Consider the following 27,437-nt stretch of genomic DNA (forward strand, 5'->3'; position numbering starts at 1 on the left):
AATGGTATAACACAAAATGCATTTTTGACTGTCATACACAGTCCTAGTTTTACAAATGTGACACATCTCTGTACTGTTATTAGTAAAATTTCTAGAACCAAGAATCTCACTGTTTGCATTCAGTTTAGACCACATGGTTATTGTGTTCCATAAATGTGTCCCATCCTCCTGCAGTTGATAAATTCTTGTACTGAGACTATGATTGAACTGAAATGTTGGGTTGACTGACAATGCCTGTAACTGTTACATTGGGGAATCAGTTAAGTGCTTGATCAAGTCTTGATACTGTAGATGCCTCTGCTGCTGCTGTTGTTCATGTGAACAGGTTAAATGCTTGATCAAGACCTTAACTGTTGCTGCTGCTGTGACAGCTGTTGCTGTCAAAGATTAAGAAATGTGGCATCCATGGTAGCACTTGGTGAAGCAAAACCACAACCTCCTTGTCACCAAGGGTGTACCCCTTATTTCAGGCCACAGTGTTTATAGAGCATAAATAGCTTCTGTAACAACAATGTGAACTGCCAGCTAGTCCATGAACCAAACAGTAATAGTCATTGGCAAAGTATTCACTTAAGCCACAAATAGAATTTATTATGAAGTCATTTGTGAGTAGCAGAATGAAGTCAAAGTATGACTTAACTGGATAACATTTACCTCATAATCAAAGTTTTATATAGCCAAGAGGTGGTGGACACCACAAGTTTAGGATTCATAACACCATACACACAGTAAAAAATCATTGCATTGTGGAGTCCACAGGCATAGGTGGGACAAATAAGAGTAACTGAGGCAGAGACTACTTTATGTTTGGCTTTATCAGTTTTCATGTGACCAGCCTATGATACTGGCCTGCAATATCAACCTTTGTTCCTGCTGCAAGCACCATCACTGGACATGTGCACCATTAGACATATCAATAAATCTTGGTCGCCCATCTGCCTGTCTGGCAAGGTTAGTAAACAACACATTCCAAAGACTGATATTGGCACACAAATATCATTAGTATCTTTTTCTTACTGTTGTTGGTTCAATTAAGATGTCATTTTATTTTGTAGTTCCCACTTGTGTGTAGTTTTGGCTGCATAGCCATTTTAGGTGAGTGTAGTATTACCCATCAAATGGATGTACTTATATCACAATCTAAATGTTTGTCTAGTCATACACTTCTAAAATGTACGTGTTGCTTGAATATAATGTATCCATTCTCAAGACCATCTACAAAATCACCTCTCCCTTGAGCAGTTCTCGGGAACAGTTGAGCAACTCTGGGTAAATTCATACACTAATCAGCTGCTGAAAACCTCACAGCCTTTTGGGTAGAATAGATTAGATTAGATTTACTTTCATTCCAATTGATCCATAGTGAGGAGGTCCTCCAGGATGAGGAACATGTCAGAAAAACAACAATATGTGACAAATATTTACAACTCAAACAAATAAGCTAATGTACAATTCCTCAGGTCCCAAGAGGAATGATCATCATTTTTTAATGAACACTATATGAAAGAATCATTTTACAAATGCTAATGCACTGAATTTAAAATATAAAGTTTTTTTAATTTAGTTATAAGGTAATAAACATGTAATACAACTACTATAATACATATTTACAATGAGCACATTACTGCACTGAAATGGTGCAGAAGTTATATATATATATATATATATATATATATATATATATATATATATATATATATATATATATATATATATATATATATACACACACACACACACACACAAATTAGTTGGTTCTACTGAGAAATTCATCAATGGAGTAGAAGGAGTTGGCCACCAATAAATCCTTTGGGCTTCTCTTAAACTGAATTTCATTGGTTGTTAAGCTTTTTATGGCTGCTGGCAAGTTATTGAAAATGTGTTTTCCTGAATAATGCACACCTTTTTGTACAAGACTAAGTGACTTCAAATCCTTCTGAAGATTATTCTTATATCTAGTCTTGATTCCATGAATTGAGCTGTTGGTTTGAAAAAGTGATATATTTTTAATGACAAATTTCATTAAAGAATAAATATATTGGGAAGCAGTAGTTAGTATCCCTAGTTCCCTAAACAGGCCCCTGCAGGATGTTCTTGGGTTCACACCACATATAACGCATACTGCACATTTTTGTGCCCAGAAAACTTTAGCTTGGCTTGATGAATTGTCCCAAAAAATAATCTCATATCACATTATGGAATGAAAGTAAGCATAGTATGCCAGCTTTTTCATTTTTATATCCCCTATGTCTGACACAATTCGCATTGCAAATAGAGATTTGTTAAGACACTTCAGCAGTTCTGTGGTGTGCTTTTCCCAGTTGAATTTATTATCAAGCTGTAATCCCAGGAATTTAACACTGTCCACTTCTTCTATCTGCTTGTCATCATATGTTAGGCATATACTCGTGGGACACACCTTCCAAGTTCTGAACTGCATGTAGCGTGTTATATCAAAGTTTAGTGACAAGGAATTGGCTAGGAACCAGTGATTAATGTCCAAAAATATTTTATTAGCTGATCTTTCTAAGACTACACTCGATTTGCTATTTATTACAATGTTTGTATCAGCAAACAAAACGAACCTGGCATCTGGTAATGTTACTGATGAAAGGTCATTGATATACACAAGAAAAAGTAAGGGCCCTAAAATGGAACCTTGTGGGACCTCACATGTAATTAGTTCCCAGTTGGATGATGCCTGATAGCTTGATACATGTCTCTTTCCTAATAACACCCTTTGTTTCCTGCCAGAGATATGAGATTTGAACCATTTTGCAACATTTCCTGTTACACTATAATATTCTAATTTACTTAAAAGGATATTGTGATTTACACAGTCAAATGCCTTTGACAGATCACAAAGTATACCAGTTGCCTGCAATTTTTTATCTAATGAATTAAGCACATTTTCACTGTAAGTGTAGATAGCCTTCTCAATATCAGAACCCTTTAGAAATCCAAACTGTGACTTTGACAGTATGTTATTTGAGATAAGATGGTTATAAAGCCGATTGTACATTACTTTTTCTAAAATTTTTGAGAATGCTGGCAAAAGTGAAATTGGATAGAAATTTGATGCTATTTCTTTATCTCCCTTCTTAAACAGTGGCTTAACTTCAGCATATTTTAACCATTCAGGAAATATTCCACTGATAAACAACTGGTTACACAGATGGCTTAATATGTTACTTAACTCAGAATCACATTCTTTAATTAGCTTTGTTGGTATTTCATCATACCCACTAGATGTTTTTGATTTTAAAGATTTTATGATGGATACTATTTCTGCTGGGGTAGTGAGGGTCAAATTCATATTATGGAAGTTACTTGAAATGTCTGGTCTGAGGTAATCCATAGCAGCATCTACAGAACCTGACAACTCCATCTTTTCAGTAACAGTTATGAAATGTGTGTTAAAAAGTTCTGCAACACTATACACACCCGTCACCAATGTATCATTTACTCTTAATGCTATTTGTCCCTCTTCATGTCTGGTTCTACTGGTCTCCTCCTTCACTATATCCCATATTGTCTTTATTTTGTTATCTGATATGACTATCTTTTCCTTGTAATATATTTGGTTTGATGTCCGTATTACAGTCTTTAATATTTTGCAGTATTTCTTGTAATGTGCTATAGTATCAACATCAGATTAGATTAGATTAGATTAATACTAGTTCCATGGATCATGAATACGATATTTCATAATGATGTGGAACGAGTCGAATTTTCTAATACATGATATAATTAGGTTAATTTAACAACATACTTAAGTTAATATAACAACTTTATTTTTTTGTGTTTTTTGTTTTTATTTATTTTTTATTTTTATTATTTTTTTTAAATATTTTTTTTCTTTTTTTTCTTAATTTATATCTAAAAATTCCTCTATGGAGTAGAAGGAGTTGTCATTCAGAAATTCTTTTAATTTCTTCTTAAATACTTGTTGGTTATCTGTCAGACTTTTGATACTATTTGGTAAGTGACCAAAGATTTTAATGCCAGTATAATTCACCCCTTTCTGTGCCAAAGTTAGATTTAATCTTGAATAGTGAAGATCATCCTTTCTCCTAGTATTGTAGTTATGCACACTGCTATTACTTTTGAATTGGGTTTGGTTGTTAATAACAAATTTCATAAGAGAGTATATATACTGAGAAGCTACTGTGAATATCCCTAGGTCCTTAAATAAATGTCTGCAGGATGATCTTGGGTGGACTCCAGCTATTATTCTGATTACACGCTTTTGTGCAATAAATACTTTATTCCTCAGTGATGAATTCCCCCAAAATATGATGCCATATGAAAGCAATGAGTGAAAATAGGCGTAGTAAGCTAATTTACTAAGATGTATATCACCAAAATTTGCAATGACCCTTATTGCATAAGTAGCTGAACTCAAACGTTTCAGCAGATCATCAATGTGTTTCTTCCAATTTAATCCCTCATCAATGGACACACCTAAAATTTGGAATATTCTACCTTAGCTATATGCTTCTGATTAAGGTCTATATTTATTAATGGCGTCATACCATTCCCTGTACGGAACTGTATGTACTGTGTCTTATCAAAATTCAGTGAGAGTCCGTTTACAAGGAACCACTTAGTAATTTTCTGAAAGACAGTATTGACAATTTCATCAGTTAATTTTTGTTTGTCAGGTGTGATTACTATACTTGTATCATCAGCAAAGAGAACTAACTTTGCCTCTTCATGAATATAGAATGGCAAGTCATTAATATATAATAAGAACAACAAAGGACCCAAGACTGACCCTTGTGGAACCCCATTCTTGATAGTTTCCCAGTTTGAAGAATGTGCTGATCTTTGCATGTTACGAGAACTACTTATTTCAACTTTCTGCACTCTTCCAGTTAGGTACGAATTAAACCATTTGTGCACTGTCCCACTCATGCCACAATACTTGAGCTTGTCTAGCAGAATTTCATGATTTACACAATCAAAAGCCTTTGAGAGATCACAAAAAATCCCAATGGGTGGTGTTCGGTTATTCAGATCATTCAAAATTTGACTGGTGAAAGCATATATGGCATTTTCTGTTGAAAAACCTTTCTGGAAACCAAACTGACATTTTGTTAGTACTTCATTTTTACAGATATGTGAAGCTACTCTTGAATACATTAATTTCTCAAAAATTTTGGATAAAGCTGTTAGAAGGGAGATTGGACGGTAATTGTTGACGTCAGATCTATCCCCCTTTTTATGCAAAGGTATAACAATAGCATATTTCAGTCTATCAGGGAAAATGCCCTGCTCCAGAGAGCTATTACACAGGTGGCTGAGAATCTTACTTATCTGTTGAGAACAAGCTTTTAGTATTTTGCTGGAAATGCCATCAATTCCATGTGAGTTTTTGCTTTTAAGCAAGTTTATTATTTTCCTAATTTCAGAGGGAGAAGTGGGTGAGATTTCAATTGTATCAAATTGCATAGGTATGGCCTCTTCCATTAACAGCCTAGCATCTTCTAATGAACACCTGGATCCTACTATATCCACAACATTTAGAAAATGATTATTAAAAATATTTTCAACTTCTGACTTTTTGTTCGTAAAGTTTTCATTCAATTTGATGGTAATACTGTCTTCCTCTGCTCTTGGTTGACCTGTTTCTCTTTTAATAATATTCCAAATTGTTTTAATTTTATTATCAGAGTTGCTGATTTCAGACATGATACACATACTCCTGGATTTTTTAATAACTTTTCTTAATATAACACAGTAGTTTTTATAATTTTTGATAGTTTCTGGGTCACTACTCTTTCTTGCTGTCAGATACATTTCCCTTTTCCGGTTACAAGATATTTTTATACCCTTAGTAAGCCATGGTTTGTTACAAGGTTTCTTACGAGTATATTTAACTATTTTCTTGGGGAAGCAGTTTTCAAATGCATTTACAAAAATGTCATGAAATAAATTATATTTTAAATTGGCATCAGGTTCACGGTACACCTCATCCCAGTCTAACTGCTGTAGGCTTTCCCTGAAATTTGCAATTGTTAAATCGTTGACTGAACGTACTACTTTGGAGGACTGTTTAGTATTGCTGAATGGAGCTATGTCATATATTGTAACTAGCTGTGCACCATGATCAGAAAGACCATTCTCAACAGGCTGAGCATTTATCTGGTTAAACTTATCTTGGTCTATAAAGAAGTTATCTATCAGTGAGCTGCTATCCTTTACCACCCGAGTAGGAAAATCAATAACGGGTGTCAAATTGAAAGAACCGAGTAATACTTCAAGGTCATTTTTCCTATTACCCTCTTTCAGAGAATCTACATTGAAGTCCCCACAAATAATAATTTGCTTCCCCCTGTCTGACAGATAGCACAACAAGGAGTCCAAATTTTTCAGAAATAGATGAAAATTTCCTGATGGGGACCTATATACAGTTACAATTATAAATGTGCCTTTATTTAATTTAAGCTCACAGGCACATGCTTCTATGTGTTTCTCTACACAAACTTTTTTGTTTCTATACTTTTTGCACAATGATAACTTTTGACATATATGGCAACTCCTCCTTTCTCCATATTTTCTCTCATTACATGTGCAGAGAGCTTATATCCACTTACATTTACCTTATCCATATCAGTAACAATGTGATGCTCAGACAGGCATAGTATATCTATTTCATTCTCAGCTTCTAAATCTTCTAAACAAACCAGAAGCTCATCTACTTTATTCTTTAAACTCCCAATATTTTGATGAAATATACTTACATTACTTTTAATTATACTTTTATGAGAACCTTTCCTTATTCTAACATTTGCAGTACTCTCCTGTCTGAGTTTCTCATTGTGCTTAGGCCTAGTTCCTATACCAGTGGTCACATGGTGTTCAGAGAGGCAGATTATGTCAACTGGGTTGGGTGACTTTAATTCATCAATGCAATTACCTAGGACTGAGATACAACTTGGTGGAGATAAAATTTCTGGTGATTGGTGAAAATGTATAATTGATAGCTGTGATTGGTGATCAAATGTGCTAGAATTGTGCTGTTTAATTTATTTCCTAAACTGAAGATTTGTTTCAATACTGACCTCTCGTAGAAATTGACATCTTTCTGTCTTACCTATCCTAAAAAAAGGTGCTGCTCCAACACCTGTAACCACTGGTATTTTACCATTCATGGCAGTGCCTCCCCCCCTTAAATTTCCTGCTATTACCCCAGCCAGTTTCCCCTTCCCTTTCCTGTTGAGATGTAGGCCGTGCCTGGTATAGTCCCACCTACTGAGATAATCAACAGGAACCACACCAATATGAGCCCCCGCACCCGACCCAAGCAGCCGTTCCAACTCCAAATTAACTCTCCCAACAGAAGAGTTCAAATGAGGCCGGTCATGGCGTCTCAGGACAGATACAAATTCAACATTGGTGTGTCTCGATGCCGACGCAATCTTTACCAGGTCACACTCTATACTGTACCCAGGATCTCTGTCGATGCTGTTCCCTGGCCCTCCCACAATAACCACGGTGTCTTCCCTGGTAAATCCTTTACAGAGTGAACCTAAATCCTCTGTCACCTGATCCAGACTAGCACTTGGTTTGAAAAAATTTGTGACCTGGTATTCTGGTCCTAATTCCTCCTGCAGAAGTTGGCCTACACCTCTGGCATGAGAACTGCCTAACAACAAAACTTTCTTCCTTTTCAACGACTTTCCTACATTCTTTTTCAATTTCCTATTGAAAGTTTGTTGTGTCCTGTCTACACCTACCTCTGCTTGAGGCTCATCAGTTTCTAACTGAAGCAACAGGTCAAACTTATTTTTGACATTCACCACAAAACTGTCAGACTTAGTTCTAGGCCTGTTCCTTCTGCTACCTGTTGCCACTTCCCACCTCTCTTTGCCCTTCTCCCTCCTTAACCTGTCCAGATCTTCCCTAGCCTGATCTAGCTCAGCCTGAAGGGCAGCAATTTTCCCCTCCTGTTCCACTATCTTCCTATCTCTGCTGCAAATCCTACATAACCACTGATGAGCCTGATCCACTTTCCCAACACCCATGCCACTGCAGTCCCCCCAGTGAAAAAAACTACTACATCCATCACACCAAACCCCGGAACTAACAATTCTACGGCAAGTCAGGCACTTCTCACTCATGGCAAAAATAATACTTTAGCTAGAATAAATCAATTAAATTACCGAAAATCAAAAAAGACGTTACAAGAATTTAGCCTATTCACAAATGTATATAAGCAAGTTTCTGATTTAAAATTCCGCTGTTTTTCTGAGATCTGTATTAAAACAATGAAGGTATACGCTATTTATTATATATTTCACTCGATGGAATGAAAACAAGGACAATTAAACGAGATACTTTAACTTTGATTCTCCAAAAACGTTACGAGAATTAGGCCTATAAACAAATGTATATAGGCAAGTTTCTGATATAAAGTTACGCTGTTTTTCTGAAATCTGTATTACAACAATGAAGTTATACGCTATTTACGGTAGTTTACTTATTTGTTACCGAGAAACTAGTTAAATTACCGTGAAACAAGAAACAAACACGTTTACAAAATTTAAGCCTAAGCGCGACTTCGCGAAGTTACGATCTTTTCGTGTTTTCTGAAAAAATACGCAAAGAAAAGTCAAACCTTTAATGGCAAGACTAAACGATACACTAATGCACGTATTTAATTTGTTGTCGGCGTTAAACTAAATTATATTCCTGTCTAAATCACTTAACTTTCTGGAAATGGTTTCTGGCGTCACTTACTCGGCGGCCATCTTCGGATTGACAGATACAGTTTTCTTTTTGTTTTACAAGATACCAAGTCATTATAAAAAGTAAAGGGATATCATGGAGTGTACCTGTTTCAAAACCTGGAAAAGACTGACCTAGACCATGTGGTTATCATAGTCTGTTCTTCACAAGCTGCATAGCAAAGACCTTAGAATGTATTATGAAATACCATCTCGCCTGGATTCGGAATCCAGACAGTTCCTTATTCACCTCCAAAGTGGGCCACAGGACATATTCTACTACTGCTAGTTTGGGCATGCTGGATGTTGAGGCCCTATGATACCAGTTAGAAATATAATGTCCATGAACACTTCTGTCAGTGGGGGTTCTGAGAACAGCTCCTAACTTTTTACAGTACTTTGTTTCTTGGCAATAGAGGAAGTCTTATGAGGCATCTTTGAGCAAGAGGATAATGTCTTTGAGCATTACCACGATTTTCATCTCAAGTGACAATATAATGAGCATGATAAGGGGACCAGTTAATGATCCATATACAGTGATGATTTTATGATATTTTACTGCTCCACAAAGCCTGCAACAGCATTACACCAATTGAAACTGAAGACCTGCAGACTGTAGAAGTAAAAAAATGCACAGGTGTCAGGTTTTCTGCAGATGAAACCCTGTACATTCATTTTCATCACTCACATGACATTTATCACCCATTTGTATTGAAAATTACAAACAATTTTTTTTTATTTCTCAGCCTAACCTGTTGATGGAAGACACTCTTTGTTGACAACCACAATAGGCTAAAAACAAGCTTCCTCCAGGCAGTTAACATCATTAAGTGTCTTGCCTCAGCTCTGGGGAGCACACCAGCTCCAGTATTATAAAGAATCTGTGCAGTTCTTAATCAACTATGGATGCCAGTTGCATGTATATGCAAATCTCATGTGTGTCTAAAAATTCTGGACACTGTCACTCTGAGAGGATTTGGCTAGCCGTAGAAGTGCCATTGCCAGCTCTTCTGCTAAGCTTCCATACTCTACTACCTGAAGACCCCTTTCCTTTGTGTAGACAGTTTGAGTCCTTTATGAGAAGCTCCATCACCCATTCATACATGTAGAGGAAATCAGTAAACCTGAAACTAATATGATCACAGAAACAGTGCTCTCTCTCTCTCTCTCTCTCTCTCTCTCTCTCTCTCTCTCTCTCTCTCTCTCTCTCTCACACACACACACACACACACACACACACACACACACACACACAGACATTGAGAGAGAGAGAGAGATTAGGATTTGCAGTTGTGAGCAGAAGGCAGGCATTTTATCCTACACAAGTACATGGGTGCCACATTCTGGGCCCATTATTTTATTACAATTTGATGGGAGGATTGGAACTGCTATGAACAAAGTCACACAATAATTAATGCAAAGGTAAATCATTGGACTACAGTGAATTTACCAACTAAGAACTGTGACTGCACAGAGAAATCCCAGTAGAAGGGTGAAATCTAGCTCTCTGATGAGATACATGCTGGAAACATTCAACTTTCAAGTAAAGTGTACTATCTAAAATAAAAAAAAAAAATCTAGCCATGCTATGAACAAATAAACAAAATTAAACAGAACTCACAGTTACTCTAAATTTGATAAGCAATTGTGCAAATGAAATTAAGAAACACTAGACTGATGTTGAAAAGGATGAAAATATTTATTTATTGATTATCTTCTTTTGTACTCTCTGTGCTTTCCTCACTCCATTTCAGGCAAATTATATAATTTTGAAGACCAGAAATGTTTGTTGGGGGCATTTTTGTTGTTGTTGAGATATTAGTGTTAGAGTATTACTAGAAATACATTATTAGTGTTACCATTCTAATTGTTGTTGTTCGTTTGAGTAGCAGTAGTAGTAGTAGTAGTAGTAGTAGTAGTAGAAGTGGTAGGAACAGCAGCAGCCCTGGCTTCAGATGTTACATGACTACATTTTGACATATGAGGTCTCGACAGTAATTCCATTGCACTGTTGCCGGTTACATGAATGATACATGATCAGACAAATCATGAAACTGGGGAAGAAGAGGAAGTGGTGGTGCTGCCCATCCACCACTCACTTATAGGCCTCTTATTCTTGGGGTAACATGGATTATTCAGTTCTCACATAATTTCATCAGGAAATTATGCAAGCTTCATAAAGTATAGCCTTGACTAGTTTATGTTGAATTCTATCTGATGACATTGCCATATAGAAATGTGATGATTTCAGAATTATAGGGTGACCCAGAAGTCCATTAAAATTTGAAAATTAAATACTTCACAGAATAATGTAGGTAGAGAGCTACAAGTTAACCCACTTGCTTGAAATGACATGGAGTTCTATTGAAAGCAAAAAAAGAGGACAAAATTACCAGCAGATGGTGCTTCATATGATACAAAAGCAATAATTAGCATGCAAATTGATTTTTATCACAGACAATGTTCTTTATAACAAATGCTCAGCACATCGGCCGTCATTCATCAACAATACCAGTAGTTGAGGGACAATATTGTGAACAGCACTTTACAGCATATCAGTAGGTATGGTGGGAAATTGTCATCAGATGTTGTCTTTTAGCGTCCCTAGTGAGGTCAGAGGATCATGGCAAACTTGTGACTTCAGGTAACCCCACAACTAAAAATGAGATGAACTGAGGTCCAGGGACCTGGGAGGCCAGGCATGACAGAATTGGCTGCTCAGGCATATGAACCTCATGAAACAATGTGCACAAGAGATGTTTCACACATGTAGCAATATGAGGTGGAGTGCCATCCTGCATAAAAGTCATACATTCCAGCAGGTGTTTGTCAGCCAGGCTAGAGATGATGTAATTCTGTAACATTTGGTGCACCTCGCACCCATCACACTGACTGTTTGAAAAGCAGCACACCACTGTCCAGTGCCATTTTTTGCCTGCATTTTACTCTCATTTTTGGTTTTAATAAACCCCCACATTATTTCAGGCATTTGTGAACACACACACACACACACACACACACACACACACACACACACAAACACACACACACATAAATCATAATACTATAGAACTTTCAGCATTTAAGGAGAACTACACAAAAATATGTTAAAGGAACCTTATATATTTTTAAAAAGATTTTGTTTGTAATGAGAAAACTATCTGTTTATTTTTCAGAATTTCATGTACCACTTTTATTCTACAATAAGTAATGATGAAGACTAAGCCACTAGATGAACCACTGCAGCTGAACTTGTATAATTTTGATGATAATTCTGCCAGAAACTGTCCCTACGTACTGACCAGCCCACGCTCACTGGAAGCGTGCCGCAAAGCTGGCTGTAAGGTAAATCTGTGTTGAAAACAATATTATGATTAGCAATTGCTGATTAAATTATGATATATTGATAGAGTTCTACGATATCTTAGGAATATTTCCACAAAAAGAGTAATGGTATGATGCATAAAAGATATTAGAGGGCAATCTTATTTGTACGGGGTACATAGTGCCCTCTAAATGATCACTTTAAATGACTGTAAAGGGCAGTTGTGAATTATTGTCTGTTTAAGTGATGATCTATGAGTGATTACTGTCTCATCAATGCCTAGGGTGCAATATATTCAAGTTATGAAGTTTGAATACAGTTGACTGTTTGGATTTATTGTTTGACATATCATGAACATGCAGACTACAAGAAAGTAGCGACACTATCACAATGATGTGTGGGGAAGGGAGCATGGGTGTGCGTGTGTGCATATGCATGTAGTATTTGGGCTGAAGAGAAACATATGAGTTTTAAATGTGATAGTGGACTACAAAATGTGCCGTCAGGATGGAGAAACAGACCTTCAGCCACATAATGTTTGACCATCGATGTACGTGAGTCATTACCTGACAGTTTGCCAGCATGTCATCCATATCTGTGTCCCTTTCAGCATTATACTCTTATTAAAATATGCATCTAGCTACTGTTGACCTATAAATATAAGCAGTTGCATGTTATTTATACTAATCAACCTTCCCAATGGGTGAACATTGTTTCCCTGAGTGCAGAGACTGATGCCATTCTGGATGAAAGTCTGATATAATTGTCCAAGTCACCATTGGGTATGGTCTCTGTTATTCTGAATTGTAGGTTTTCTCAACAAGGTCTGCTACATAAGGGAAGTTGAAGAATCATAAGTGACACTCTTCCTTCAGCACCTTCCTGTAGCTGCATACAATAGGACAAGGCTTATCCACATACTGGATGAACCATTCAAGACAGCTTCTCTTCAGAGCCACATACTACAGCTTCTTCCTTGGCTTCCCCATTCACTTGACTCAATGCCAGTTGGTCACACCTAGGATTCATTAGTTTGTGTGTGATGCTCATCCAATACCCCATACAGTTGAAATCAGGATTTGGACAGAAGTCATGTGGAAAGATCTTCCTTTGAGAAATTTTTCTGTGCATTAATAATTTATTTGTATGATTATATATCATACACAGGTTAATTTTTTATAAATCCTTCATGGCCATACAGTTTTCACAAGCATTAGCATACATTTAACTCAGTCAACAAAGACCAAAAAAGGTTGATGTGGGAAAAAAGTTCATGTAGTCACAAACTTTTGGACAGTGTTACGGGGAGTCTCATGAACAACATTCTAAAAATCCTGACTGGTAGTGTATGTGCATATGTAGGAGTGGTGTTTAATAGTCACTGTTTTATATTTTTCATGGAAATCTAAAAAACAATGGTTTCTAGCAAAAATGTTTCCCAGTACAAAATTAAACTGCACTAAATTTTCTGCAAAAGAGGTACCATTCATTTTTTCACTACAACTAATATTTTCTATGTTGCAGGGGATGGAAAAATTTCAGATTATTAAGAATAGTGTTTTAATGGTATAAAATTTATGTTTATTGTTTAATGAAATTGGTTAAGAAGAAATATTAAATGTCTGTACCACATCCAAATGCAGGATAACTGCATTAAGAGATAAATTGTGTTCTGGTGGTGTAACAAGGTGAGTGGGGGGTGAGGGTTGAGGTTAAAATCATGATAGAAGAAAGGTTGCAGGATTGTGGTGCACTTCCCTCCTTCACAGGTCTGCAAATTGAAGGGTGAGAAGCCAATTCCCATTCTCTCTTCTCCACTACATCACAAAAAGAAACCACAGGGTGTTTCACAAAAGTTATACTGACCCTTGCTCAGCTTGCCCCATGAATGACTGGTGAAACATTGTGCACACATGTCTGGGGTAGTTTGTTTTCCACACAGTGCATTAACACAACATGGACTATGGATATGAATTGCTAATAATACTAGTTCAAGAAATGTGTAAGGGTAGAATCTATGTAAATCTCTACACTCTGTTCTACACTGCTAGAGGGGAAATTGATCCTTAGGTATCCTGTATAGCAGTGGCAGCATTCTTCCAGGAAAGGCAACTTCCTCCATCACAAGTACTGCTTGCTTTTCAGTTTACAGACAAACTGTACCTTCCCAGCATTTCCTGTCAAACAGTTCTCAATGTAGGTAGATAAAATAACTTTCTTGAGCTCTTGTTTATATAGTCAAGTTATTTTCAGTTTATTAAGTGAGTACTTATTTGTAATTGTTGTGTGAGCTTTCATGTAAAGTAAGTGTGATATTATCAGCCACCTATGAAGTTTTGATGGGGAAGCGATTCTATTGGTAAATGTGACAGCTTGCTTCTGTCTGTTACTCACTGTATGTTAATAAAGCTCTGTAACTGTGTTGTGGTCACTTGGTGGTGAATTAATTAATGATCAGAATGTTACTACACTTCTCTCACAATTAATTGTGTTACTGATGTTGTAACTTTACGACTTATCTTAGAAGAAAGATTAAGAAAAGGCAAACCTACGTTTCTGGCATTTGTAGACTTAGAGAAAGCTTTTGAGAATGTTGACTGGAATACTCTCTTTCACATTCTAAAGGTGGCAGGGGTAAAATACAGGGAGCGAAAGGCTATTTACAATTTGTAGACAAACCAGATGGCAGTTATAAGAGTCGAGGGGCATGAAAGGGAAGCAGTGGTTGGGAAAGGAGTGAGACAGGGTTGTAGCCTCTCCCTGATGTTATTCAATCTGTATATTGAGCAAGCAGTAAAGGAAACAAAAGAAAAATTCGGAGTAGGTATTAAAATTCATGGAGAAGAAGTAAAAACTTTGAGGTTCGCCGATGACATTGTAATTCTGTCGGAGACAGCAAAGGACTTGGAAGAGCAGTTGAACGGAATGGACAGTGTCTTGAAAGGAGGATATAAGATGAACATCAACAAAAGCAAAACGAGGATAATGGAATGTAGTCGCATCAAATCGGGTGATGCTGAGGGAATTAGATTAGGAAATGAGACACTTAAAGTAGTAAAGGAGTTTTGCTATTTGGGGAGTAAAATAACTGATGATGGTTGAAGTAGAGAGGATATAAAATGTAGACTGGCAATGGCAAGGAAATCGTTTCTGAAGAAGAGAAATTTGTTAACTTCGAGTATAGATTTAAGTGTCAGGAAGTCGTTTCTGAAAGTATTTGTATGGAGTGTAGCCATGTACGGAAGTGAAACATGGACGATAACTAGTATGGACAAGAAGAGAATAGAAGCTTTCGAAATGTGGTGCTACAGAAGAATGCTGAAGATAAGGTGGGTAGATCACGTAACTAATGAGGAGGTATTGAATAGGATTGGAGAGAAGAGAAGTTTGTGGCACAACTTGACTAGAAGAAGGGATTGGTTGGTAGGAAGTGTTTTGAGGCATCAAGGGATCACAAATTTAGCATTGGAGGGCAGCGTGGAGGGTAAAAATCGTAGAGGGAGACCAAGAGATGAATACACTAAGCAGATTCAGAAGGATGTAGGTTGCAGTAGGTACTGGGAGATGAAGAAGCTTGCACAGGATAGGGTAGCATGGAGAGCTGCATCAAACCAGTCTCAGGACTGAAGACCACAACAACAACAACTGATGTTCCAACATTTCTACGGAATCCAAACTGATCTTCCCAGAGGTCGGTTTCTACCAGTTTTTCCATTTGTCTGTAAAGAATTTGTGTTAGTATTTTGCCGCTGTGACTTATTAAACCGATAGTTCGGTAACTTTCACATCTGCCAACACCTGCTTTCTTTGGGATTGGAATTATTATATTCTTCTTGAAGTCTGAGGGTATTTCGCCTGTCTTGTATATCTTGCTGACCAGATGGTAGAGTTTTGTCAGGGCTGGCTCTTCCAAGGCTGTCAGTAGTTCTAATGGAATGTTGTCTACTTCTGGGGCCTTGTTTCGACTCAGGTCTTTCAGTGCTCTGTCAAACATATTATGTAAAAAAGTTCTACAGCTGGAGCTATCAACTGTCTGCCATGCCAAAGAGCCTGTCCTATGTGTAACATGCTGGTGAAATGTATTTGACAATGTTTATTTCATTGTCTCCACTATCAATGGTTGGAATACTTTTCCCAGCATGAGGGGTACCAAATGTATCACCCCAGCCTCACTCTCCTAACATCTGAAGAGGTCCAGAGGCTTCAGTTGGCTCCCTCTGTAATAAAATGAGGTCAACACAAACCCCATGAAGTCTACTCATAGGAGAGAACTGGACTGGAAATGGTGGGAATGTATAGTCTGTAAACTGAAAAGGAGCAGTAATTGTGGCGGCCCCACCTGATTGTGCTGCGATAGTTCTATAGTCATTAGAAAAAAGCCTACAGTCAGTAGCACGTAAATACCCAGATCATGCAACGCTAGTTGGTGGTGCCTTTAACGTACTGTATTTTATCGACTATAAGACGCACTTTTTTCTAAAAAAAATGCCTCCAAATTTCATGTGTATCTTATACTCAAAATTAATATAAAAATGTCCAGTGTTTGATTTAAAATTCCTGCCAGTCTTAAAAATGGCCATATATTCGATGCCATAGGAAGCCTATTTCTATCTGGCAACACTGAATTCAACTGGCAGCATCAGTGCACTGATGCAACAAACATGAGTTGCGGGCATTCACAAGCTTGCACTGTCGCCCTCCTGTCCCACCATCCCAAATCCAGAACACTGTCTAGCCTATGATGTGTCATTGCAGTCTACAGTGCTAGTAAAGCTGAATTTAAAGTGATTTGTGCTATCAGTAACAGTTCAATATCTTTGTTTGTAGCTAGTTTTGTAATGGAAAAAAGTAAAAGGTATTCATATGATATGGGCTGTAAATTGAGAGTCATAGCATATACAGAAGAACATGGAAACAGAGCAGCTGAGCAGCATTTTGGCCCTCCACCAACAAAAAGAAAAGCATTCGTGATTGGTGGGCTAGTAAAGAGCTGAAAAAAAAAGAGAAAGACTAAATGTGCAAATAGAGGACTGATTGCAAAATGGCCAAAACTAGAAGATGACATATTGAAATGGATTCCAGGACACCATCAAAACGGCATTGGAATTAATACAAAAATGATTCAAATACACGCTTGTAAGCTAGTGCTACGTAGCAGACTTTAAGGGTGGACCAAGTGAGATGGCACAGTGGTTTGCACACTGGACTTGCATTCGGGAGGACAACAGTTCAAACCTGTGTCCAGCCATCCTGATTTAAGTTCTTTTCTGATTTCTCTAAATTGCTTCAGGCAAATGCCAGAATGGTTCCTTTGAAAGGGCATGGCTTTCCATCATTTTATTATTCAACATTGAAACAAAATCAGTGTGGAACTAAGCCAAATAGCGAATATGGACGAGCTCCTCTGACATTTGATATGCTGAGTAACAGAACTGTTGCCATTAGAGGTGCTAAAACTGTAACTATAAAAACAAGTGGACATGAAAAAATGTGCTACACTGTTGTCCTTTCATGTTGTGCTGATGGTACTAAACTTAATCCAGTGCACATTTTCAAGCACAAAATAATGCCAAAACCTTCTGAAACACCACCAGATGTTGTTGTTCACATACATGACAAGGGTTGGGTGGACGATGCTGGTATAAAATCGTGAATTAACAGATTGTGGAAGAGAAGGAAAGGTGCTTTATTGAAGAAGGGTTCTCTTATTGTGCTTGCTCAGATTTCCAGAAAGTGTTTGGCATGGTGCCCCATTGCAGGCTGTTAAAGAAGGAATGAATATCTGCAATAAGTTCACAGATATGTGAGTGGCTCAAAGACTGCTTAAGTTATAGAACCCAGTGTGTTGTCATCAACGGCAAGTATTCATCAGAGATAAGGGCATGATCAGTAATGCCCCAGGAAAGTGCGATAAGGCTGCTATTATTTTTTGTATAAGTAAATGATTTGGCAGATAGGGTGGACAGCAATCTGTGTTTGTTTGCTGATGATGCTGTGGTGAATGGTAAGGTGTCGGAGTTGAGCAACTATAGGAGGATACAAGACGACTTAGAAAAAATTTCTAGTTGCTGTGATGAATGACAGTTGGCTCTAAATGTAGGGAAATGTAAGTTAATGTGGATGAGTAGCAGAAAAAACCTGTAAAGTTCAGATATAGCATTAACAGTGTTGTGCAGTCATGTCATTTAAATATCTGGCCATAATGTTGCAAAGCAGTATGAAATGGAACAAGCATGTGAGGATTATGATAGGGAAGGCAAATGGTCACGTGCAGTTTATTGGGAGAATTCTAGGAAAGTGTGGTTCATTTGTCAAGGAGACAACATGTAGGGTGCTAGTACGATTTATTCTTGAGTACTGCTCAAGTGTTTGGGATCCACACTAGGTCAGATTGAAGGAAGACGTCAAAGCAATTCAGAGGCAGGCTACTAAATCTGTTACTGGTAGGTTTGAACAGCACACAAGTGTTACGGACATGCTTCAGGAACTCAGGTGGGAATCCCTGGAGGATAGGCAACTTTCTTTCCGAAGCATGCTTTTGAGAAAATTTAGGGAACTTGCACTTGAAGCTGTCTACAGAACAATTCTACTGCAGCCAATGTACATTGTGCATAAGGACCATGTGGACAAGAGATAAGAAATTAGGGCTCATACAGAGGCATACGGTCAGTCATTTTCTCCTTTCCCTACCTGCAAGTTTAACAGGAGAGGAAGTGACTAGTAGTGGTATGGGCTTCCCTCTGCCACTCACGGTGCAGTGGATTATGGAGTATCTATGTAGAAGTAGATGTAGATGGGGGAAGTAGCCTTTTCCAGAAGAACACTGCAGTTGCTGTACAGGATGACTACAAATCAATTTCACCTCTAGCAGCATAGAACAGTTGAAATTTATGTAGATCATGTTGATATGTATTTCTTGTATTAGTATTATTAGTAATTTGTATCCATATTCTATGTACTGTTAATGCGCTTGTCGAAAAAGAATACCCCTAGGCATGTCTGCACACTGCATCACCAGTAAGGCAAACTATGGAAGGGTCTCCATACCTTAAACCTTGTAGTTGCTTTTTGTGATATAGTGGAGTTGATAGAATGGGGAATCGACTGCTCTATAATCTGCAGACCTATGAAAGAGAGAAGTGCATGACCACAATTCACCTATCTTCGTTCACACTTCTAATCTCCGCCCCCTTCTTTTCACCTTGTTACACCCCAAGACCATAATTTATCCCTTAGTACATTTATCCTGCACTTAGGCACAGTAAAGACATTTTATATTAGTTTTTAACCCACTTTATTTAACAATAAACATCACTTTCATACCATTAAAAACTATTTTCAATAATCTGTGATTTTTCCATCCCCTGCAGTGTGGAAGCTATTAGTTGCAGAAAAAAATGAATGTGCCTTTTTTTGGTAGGAAATTTAATGCAGTTTAATTTTGAACTGGCAAACATTTTCACTAGAAGCTGCCGTTTTTGGTATGTTGTTCATTTCATTCCCAATTACCACTGTACAAAAATTTGCGACTACACGAATTTTTTCCCCGATTTTCTTTTGTTGACTGGACTGATTTTTTGGTTTTGAAGTGTGATGATTTCATACCATAAATCTGAATGACCAATACAACAATAATTGTCATTTTAAAATTTCAGCTTTAGTCCTTATTCTCCTGAATTAAAAAAAAAAGAAAATTTACCACGATGGCTCTTCATATAATATCAAATTAAGGTATGCAAGTTGTTCAGGGGCCGTTTCCTCTTTATTCATCTTAGGACCATTTTAGTAAATAGTTGTAGGTGAGTCTTAAATGGGGTTAAAGATTTGGATGTGAGTGTTTGTATTGGAAGGTTTGTATGTATTGCCACAGTCAGTAGCACATAAAAGAAAATACCATTTACCTGAATGAAACATGATCATTTTCTGCAGTTGTCTGTGATTGTATCCTTAGCACTTTGAGTTAAGTTATTGGCATAAATCCATGATTTCAATTCTTCCTTCACACTGAGTTGATAAGTTTTGTCCAATGTAGATAATGACTATAAAATGCCTATAAAATTTTTAGTCATCATTAATATAATGACTTTTAGTTCAATTTAATGTCTTGCAAGTAAGATTCTTTTACTACAAGGCATAATAGTAATTTTGTTCATAGCATTTCATAAGCTATATATGGATCCTGGGTGTCACTAAATGCCGAGCACCTCAGGGAGTTTGGATTTGGCATACCTGTGATTACTGAGCTGAACACTGCTCATTAGCAGCATCAGGAGTAGTGACAAGAGACCCTAAATTAATTAAAAGGCTTTGTAATTACACTTTTATAATTGAAATGTCAAGCAGTAAGTAGAATTATGATTGAAATTTCAAAGAGCTGAATTAATATATATTGTCCTTCAGTCAATAGAACTGTAGAATTGTAGAAGGAATGGGTGTTATAGAGGTGTGAAATGTAATGAAAATTTGGAATGGCGAGCTGCCCAACTTTTTTTTGTATTGCAGTATCAGTATGTCAGTGCAGGCTTCCTTTGTCTTAAAATGTGGTCATATATTCCAAATCCCATGTGCTACTGTAAATTACACTGTTTTGGCCACACCACTATGATGTCTAAAGAAGTGGCAAGAAGTGGATATGTCATTCAAGAACCAGGGCTTACATGCTCTTTATAGCCATACTGCATGAATTTCCAAAATCATGGTGATCCAGGGAGTTGTGGATGCCCTGTATTTCTTGAACAAAACAGATTAGGACAGAATATTGATTCACCTTTAAACATATTTTTATGCAGACAGTGTCATCGTATAAAGTTTATATACATTTACAGTTATAAAATTACTGTATTCTAACATGGCTCCTTGCCTAATTTAATTATATTTACATTATGACAAGGCATTTACCTCAGTTACTACTTTATTAATGCACATTGTTATGCAAGCTGACCTTTGTTTGCAAATTTAGCATAGTACACCAAAATGAACCAACATATCACATTAATCACTTCTTTAAATATTGCAGTTTATAATTTTGTATTCTCCAGAGATAGAACTTCAAGTCATCTACTGTACATTCTGTAGATTCCTTCACTGTATACTGTGATTTACTTTTTACCCATTTTGTTATGTTTTTGAATTTATTCAAAGACACTAGTGGTCATTTTTAGATAGTTTGTGAAAACATGTGAGACCAGGATATTTATGACTGTTATGGATATTCACTAGTCAGGCATATAGCTTGTCAATTGCATTTCCATTTTTTTACATTATGGTGATGTATTAACACTGTGAAGTCAAAGTTATTCAGATTTTCTTTGGCATATACTAGGCAGCTATAAACATTCAAGTTAGTGACTGTCATAATATTCATTCTCATGAAGTAGAGTGTGCCTTATTCTCATGGTACCGAGCGAGGTGGCGCAGTGGTTAGACACTGGACTCGTATTCTGGAGGACGATGGTTCAATCCCGCATCCGGCCATCCTGATTTAGGTTTTCCGTGATTTCCCTAAATCGCTCCAGGCAAATGCCGGTATGGTTCCTTTCAAAGGGCACGGCAGACTTCCTTCCCCGTCCTTCCCTAATCCAATGAGACTGATGACCTCGCTGTCTGGTCTCCTTCCCCAAAACAACCAATCAACCATTTTCATGGTGTTAATCCTGGGGGGGGGGACTGTCTCTCAACTTATGTTGTAGACAAACCACACTTGAGAGTCCAGTGCACAATTTATCAGTTTGTATATACGTGCTAAGACTTTGGTCAGTATGAAAGCCAAGAAGTTTCGCTGATTTAATTTCCTGGTTGGGGGTGCTTAAGTGAAATACAGTGTTACCTGTTTTGCCTTTATTTGTGTGTAATGCGTTAGTCTGAAAACAGGAAGTACTCCTATCTGTTGGTACTGCTTCATTCTCTTTTAGCTCATGTAGGATGGTATTCTGAGCAATTAGGATGTTGTTGTCTGCATACAGTACTGACCCACAGGGCAATATGGAGGGCAAATTATATATATAGAAAGGGTCTAAGAACAGAGGCCTAGCAGCACCCCTTTTTTTAACAGTTAAAGAATCTAATGTATAATTATTTACTCACTCTAACTGTTTCTCTGACTGATTTTGACAAGTCCTGTATAATGAATGTGATAAAATGGGCATCAGATAAAATAAATAAATAGGTATGTCTGCAATGGAGGAGGGCATTCTTCCCTGTTCTGTTGCACTTATAGCTTTCTTATAAGTACACTATGTCAAAGGCTTCCCTTAGATCCTGTAGCACTGCACAGGTTGTTGACTTATTCTCAAAGCAGTCATATACTTCTGTTGTAGTGCTGTCAACTACTTTTAAAGTAGAGAGGGTAGACCTATAATCATACTATTCAGAACAGATTAGGTTATTATATTCAAAATATTGGTTTCTCTGTTGCTTTAGAAATTATTGTGACAAGAGAAGTTGGTCAGTAACTGTCTTATAGAAAAGTTTGATTATGGATAGTTTAGGTGTTCTAGATAGACAGCACCATTCACATAATTTGTTTATTTTTTGTTAAAGTTATTATTATATATTTTTGAAGTGTTTATTAACAAAATTAGAAAAGCCATAGTGATGTTCTGTTTGGGAATTACTGAGCTTGACTATTGTTTCACTGACTTTTCTACAAGTTACATGATTCCATCTAAAACTGTTAGTTACTTTATTAAGTAATGGCAGCATTAGTGCATCTGTCTTGCTCACATCATCCTCAATGTTAGTTTCTGAGATAGGATTGGCAAAGTATGTATTTAACACGTCAGGAGGAATTGTAATGCAGCAGTCTTTCTTTTGACGATTTATCCAAGAGATGAAGGTGACAAAATGTATTGCATAGAAAGCTTACAAAGTGTTACAACCAGTCATGTTTGTGTCAGATTGACAGTACAAATACAATTAACAAAACTGCTCTTTCCACTCAGATACCAGAAAATGAGTCCAATATGTATACTTGTGCCTGAAAATGCACTTGCTGAAAGGCCCACAATAAAAGATGTGGAGAATGTTGACATAGTAATGAAATGAGTACCAAAGAAGGAAACAAGTTGTGAGCAAAGAGCATCAGTAACCTTACTAGCAAAAGGCAAATATTTAACATAAAATCAAAGGGAAAAGACAAAAGCTCCAAATCCATCAGAAAATTGGACAGTGATCATGTCTGAATAGTCTGAGAAGAAAGGCCTGTGAAATTTTCAGTACACCAAAGTTCTCAGTACTTATCACACCAATCCCTTCTGCCATTGGAGTGACATTTTAAGGTACCAGAAGAAATAAAACATGCTACTCATCCAATATTTAAAGCTAAACTAAAGGCATTTCTAATAAAACATTGTTTCTATTCTGCCAGAGAATTTCTGAATATGTAACAAAATGAATTGTAATAGGTACCTATTTAAATTTGCCTACTATTTTGCTAATACTATGTATTATTCTAATTTATCTTTGACCTGTTCAATATCAATTGTACAATTTGTGCTGTATGATAAAACTGGACCAATAAAAAATCAAATCAAAGAATTGTTAGTGAGCAACAAATTCTTTAGGGATATGTGCAAAGAGCTACCTTTTAGAAATTCATGCTGCAAGTACCAATGTTTTACATTATGGTTAGTGCAGAAGACTACCTTGGGTCATGAGGATACCCATAATAATTTTATATCTCATTATTTTTAAAAACAAAACACCCTGATTCCAGTTTTTAAATCGTTATTTTATAGCATATTAAATAAGTCTTTCCGTTTTTTGGCAGTATATGCTGATGGGTCAAAGCCAGGCACCAGCCTTGGCTGATCTGTAGTTTTACCTGGCTTTGCCATTAGGATTCACTTACCAGTAACATTCACACTACACAGTATAAAGCTGTATACATTCATGAAGTCACTGGAGCAGATGGAGTGTGAGTGAGAGGAATTTATGGTCTGCTCAAATTCACTATATACCTTTGAAGAAGCTCAGTGGAAGTACCTATTAGAAAAAAAATATTCAGTTGAAATGAGACTCCTGTCTACTGCCACAAGCACAAGGGAAGGTGTCAGGTCCTGCTGGGAATCAGAGAAATAAGCGTTCAGACATAGCAGCCACAACAACTTGTCACAGAAAAGTTTTATATTTTTAGTTGGGTCTCTAGTTTGTAGTGCATGCAGATGATTAATGATTCCACAGATTGTTTGACAATGTACATATATTGCAGCCTCACCACAGAAAAGTAAAGTTCCACATAAGACAGTAATAACAGATATGATAAATTCAAAATCAAGGGCAAAGCAGTGCCAGTCCAGTAATCACTGTAACACAACTACACCATAGCACTGGGCTCCAGGAAGAGTGCTAGTGGCAGATGGGCAGCATAGCAGAGCAATGCAGCATGGTGCAGAGTTGGCTGAAGCTGCAACAAATGGGATGCCTTTGGTGACCGACACAGGTGGCTTGAAGCAGAGCTGTGATTGCAACTGGCTGCTGGAGGTTGCACCATGGCTTAAGTATAGTGTGGCAGAGGAATGTCTGCAGCTCCTGTTGACCTCGTGACCCGCAGGTACAAACTAGTCACCCGCAGCAGCACCGCTGTTGTCGCTGAACACGCAGCCTATGAGCACTGGTGGTGATCCCTGGTGGTGCCTGTGAACACAATGTTTACAATCAGCAACAAATCCAAAAATGTAATGTACTGATGAGGCACATAAACTGTCTCCAAAGGAGCACCTGTGAGCCAGGGGCCAGCGACCTACCAGACACAGACATCGTGCTGGAAACAGGAGTGACCAACTATGCAGGGGTGCATGTGCATAGCACAGGGATAAAAATATCTGAGGACCTGCAGTGATCCATGATCATTCAACATCTACCCACAACACCCAGATATTGGGTGATTTTTTAAGGCATGTGGGAATCTTCCTGTTTGTGGTTGATTGACTGATTGATTGATTGATTCATTCATTCATTATAGATCCCAACAAGAAGGAGAACCTACAAGTCATGTGGAATGAGTCAAAATATACATTAACATTAGACAAAGATGCCCTAGAAACTTAATCTGTATACTGCATAGCCGGCCGCGGTGGTCTAGCGGTTCTAGGCGCGCAGTCCGGAACCGCGCGACTGCTACAGCCGCAGGTTCGACTCCTGCCTCGGGCATGGATGTGTGTGCTGTCCTTAGGTTAGTTAGGTTTAAGTAGTTCTAAGTTCTAGGGGACTGATGACCACAGTAGTTAAGTCCCATAGTGCTCAGAGCCATTTGAACCATTTTTTGTATACTGCATAAACAATAAACAATAAACTATCACTATATTGCTTATATATGATGCCATCTAAATTTAATATGCAAATTAGTGAGGAAGCTGCTACTTTGAAAACAACTGCTGAATCCTCAGTTTTACTATATAGCTGCTGAGTATTTGCTGCTAGTAGCTCATATTTACTTGATTACAATGGTATTTTTCAAAGAGAATATTTTATACAGCTATAAATGCTGTGTATTATTTATAGTAAGCAACAGACTTTGAAGTCAGGCCGCCACAGCCTGGATATATTGTTTTGAAAAGATAAGACCACTTTAGCGTAAAGTTCTTTACTTATGGGCATGACCAGTTTTGCATCATTTTAGTTGCATCATCAGTTGCAATAAAATTAACTCATGTTTAGGTTGGAAATAGAGAATGGAATGACCCAGTGTTCATAGTCAGCAAATTGTCACGAAGTAGAGGATGTTATGTTATTTTATTTTTGATGCCCACTACTTAGCAAACATTTGCTGACTATGAATGCTGGGTAATCTCATTCTCTTTTTCCATTGTGAGCATGACTTGATTTTATTGCACCTGATGATGTTGTTAAAATGCTGTGAAATCTGTGAAGCCTATAAACAAAGGACTTGCAGCTGAACTGGTCTTATCTTTTCAGAAAACTGTTTGTAACGTATTTCTTGCAGCTTTGTATCAAACATTGTTACTTCCCATGTGGCTAACAGAACATTTCAGACCTCAAATCTAGGTATATGGATAATTTGTTGAAAGAGTAGGTAATTAGGTATGTTTTTAATTTGCTGTAGAATTGGTATGGATTCCCAGTTTCATACTTAATGTTAACAGGAGCTTACTGAGTATGTTACCAGCAAAATACATAACTCCATTCTAAACCCTGGACAAGAAGGCAAAATCTACATGAAAATTATTTTTATATCTTATACTGCGACTGTTCATTGAAACTGATTTTCATTATCAGCAATAAAAACCATTAAGCAGTAAATATATTGGGAAGGGAGTGTGAGAATTCCTAGAGCCTTAAGAAGATTTCTGCAGTATGTACAGTTATGTATGTTACACAATATTCTTACTGCTTGTTTCTGCTGGACTAACACTGCAATTGCTGTAAGAGTACTGCCCCAGAAGATAATTCCATGAAACAACAGGGAGTGGGGGGAAAAAACCACGCTCTTGTCTTTAGGTCAACAGAGTTAGAAATGTTTCTAAGGGCATAACATGCTGAATTTAGCTTCTTGATTAGTTTACCCATGTATTGACTCTATTTTAACTTGTTATCAGCTGAATCACAAGGAATGTTTCTCACTGTGCTTCATTCAGTGTATGATCATTCATGTCTCTTGTTTGAAACTGCATAACATGAGCCATTGTGAGATTACTACTTAAACTGTTAGATGTGAGCCACTTGTAGACCTGTTCACCTGTCATCTGAACTGTGTCTGCCACAGTTGAATTTGGACCCTGGATTATTATGCTTGTCTGGTGTGATTGAGTTTGGTCATGTGATTCAGAACTGACAAAATAGTATTATGGATGGCCAAAAAGTTTCCATTTGATGGCATTGCTGCAATGTATATGCAACATAGCACAACTTCTATGTGGATATGTAAGGACTGACATGTAGGCAAGGGATTAGTGTGGCATTTGTGTCTTTCCGACATGTGTGTGGTAAATGTGGAAATGTGAACTATGGCAACATTATTACCAAATGCATCCAAACAGGACCAACATATTGTTATTCTTTTCTTGGCTGTTGCATGACAAACACCAGTAGATATCCATCAGAGAAGAAGAATTTTTATGGGGCGGCATGTCTGAAGGCAAAATGTCTGGGAAAGCTGCAACAAGATGTGCATGATAATGCACGTCCCCATACTGTAAATGTCGTAACCCAGAACTTACGCCAACTCAAGTGGGAAACACTCAAGCACCTGTCTGTAGTCCTGATGTCACCCAATGTGATTATCGTGCCTTGGTCTCTTGAAAAAGGCCTTGAAGTGTCGATGATTCCTGTTGGATGAGGATGTGCAGCAGGCAGTTACATACAACAGGAAAAAGTGTTTTACCAGTCAGGTATCTTCAATGTGGAGCATCAGTGGGATGATT

At 37.4% G+C, this 27,437-nt stretch overlaps 1 protein-coding gene across 5 annotated transcripts in view; it reads left to right on the forward strand.

Annotated features, from left to right (window-relative positions):
• The window catches only part of LOC124723040 (coiled-coil domain-containing protein 177), a 291,118-nt gene that overhangs the window by 115,305 nt on the left and 148,376 nt on the right, over positions 1–27,437 (forward strand). For 3 of the 5 annotated variants that reach the window (XM_047248215.1, XM_047248216.1, XM_047248214.1), the window contains one exon: positions 11,909–12,077. The exons of the other annotated variants lie outside the window; for them this stretch is intronic. In XM_047248215.1, the coding sequence (XP_047104171.1) occupies positions 11,943–12,077 (135 nt within the window). In that variant the 5' untranslated portion in view covers positions 11,909–11,942. The remainder of the gene's footprint in view (positions 1–11,908; positions 12,078–27,437) is intronic. 5 annotated transcript variants of the gene reach the window in all.

This window comes from Schistocerca piceifrons, chromosome X, assembly GCF_021461385.2.
Source record: "Schistocerca piceifrons isolate TAMUIC-IGC-003096 chromosome X, iqSchPice1.1, whole genome shotgun sequence".
In the NCBI taxonomy this organism is placed as follows: Eukaryota; Metazoa; Arthropoda; class Insecta; order Orthoptera; family Acrididae; genus Schistocerca; species Schistocerca piceifrons.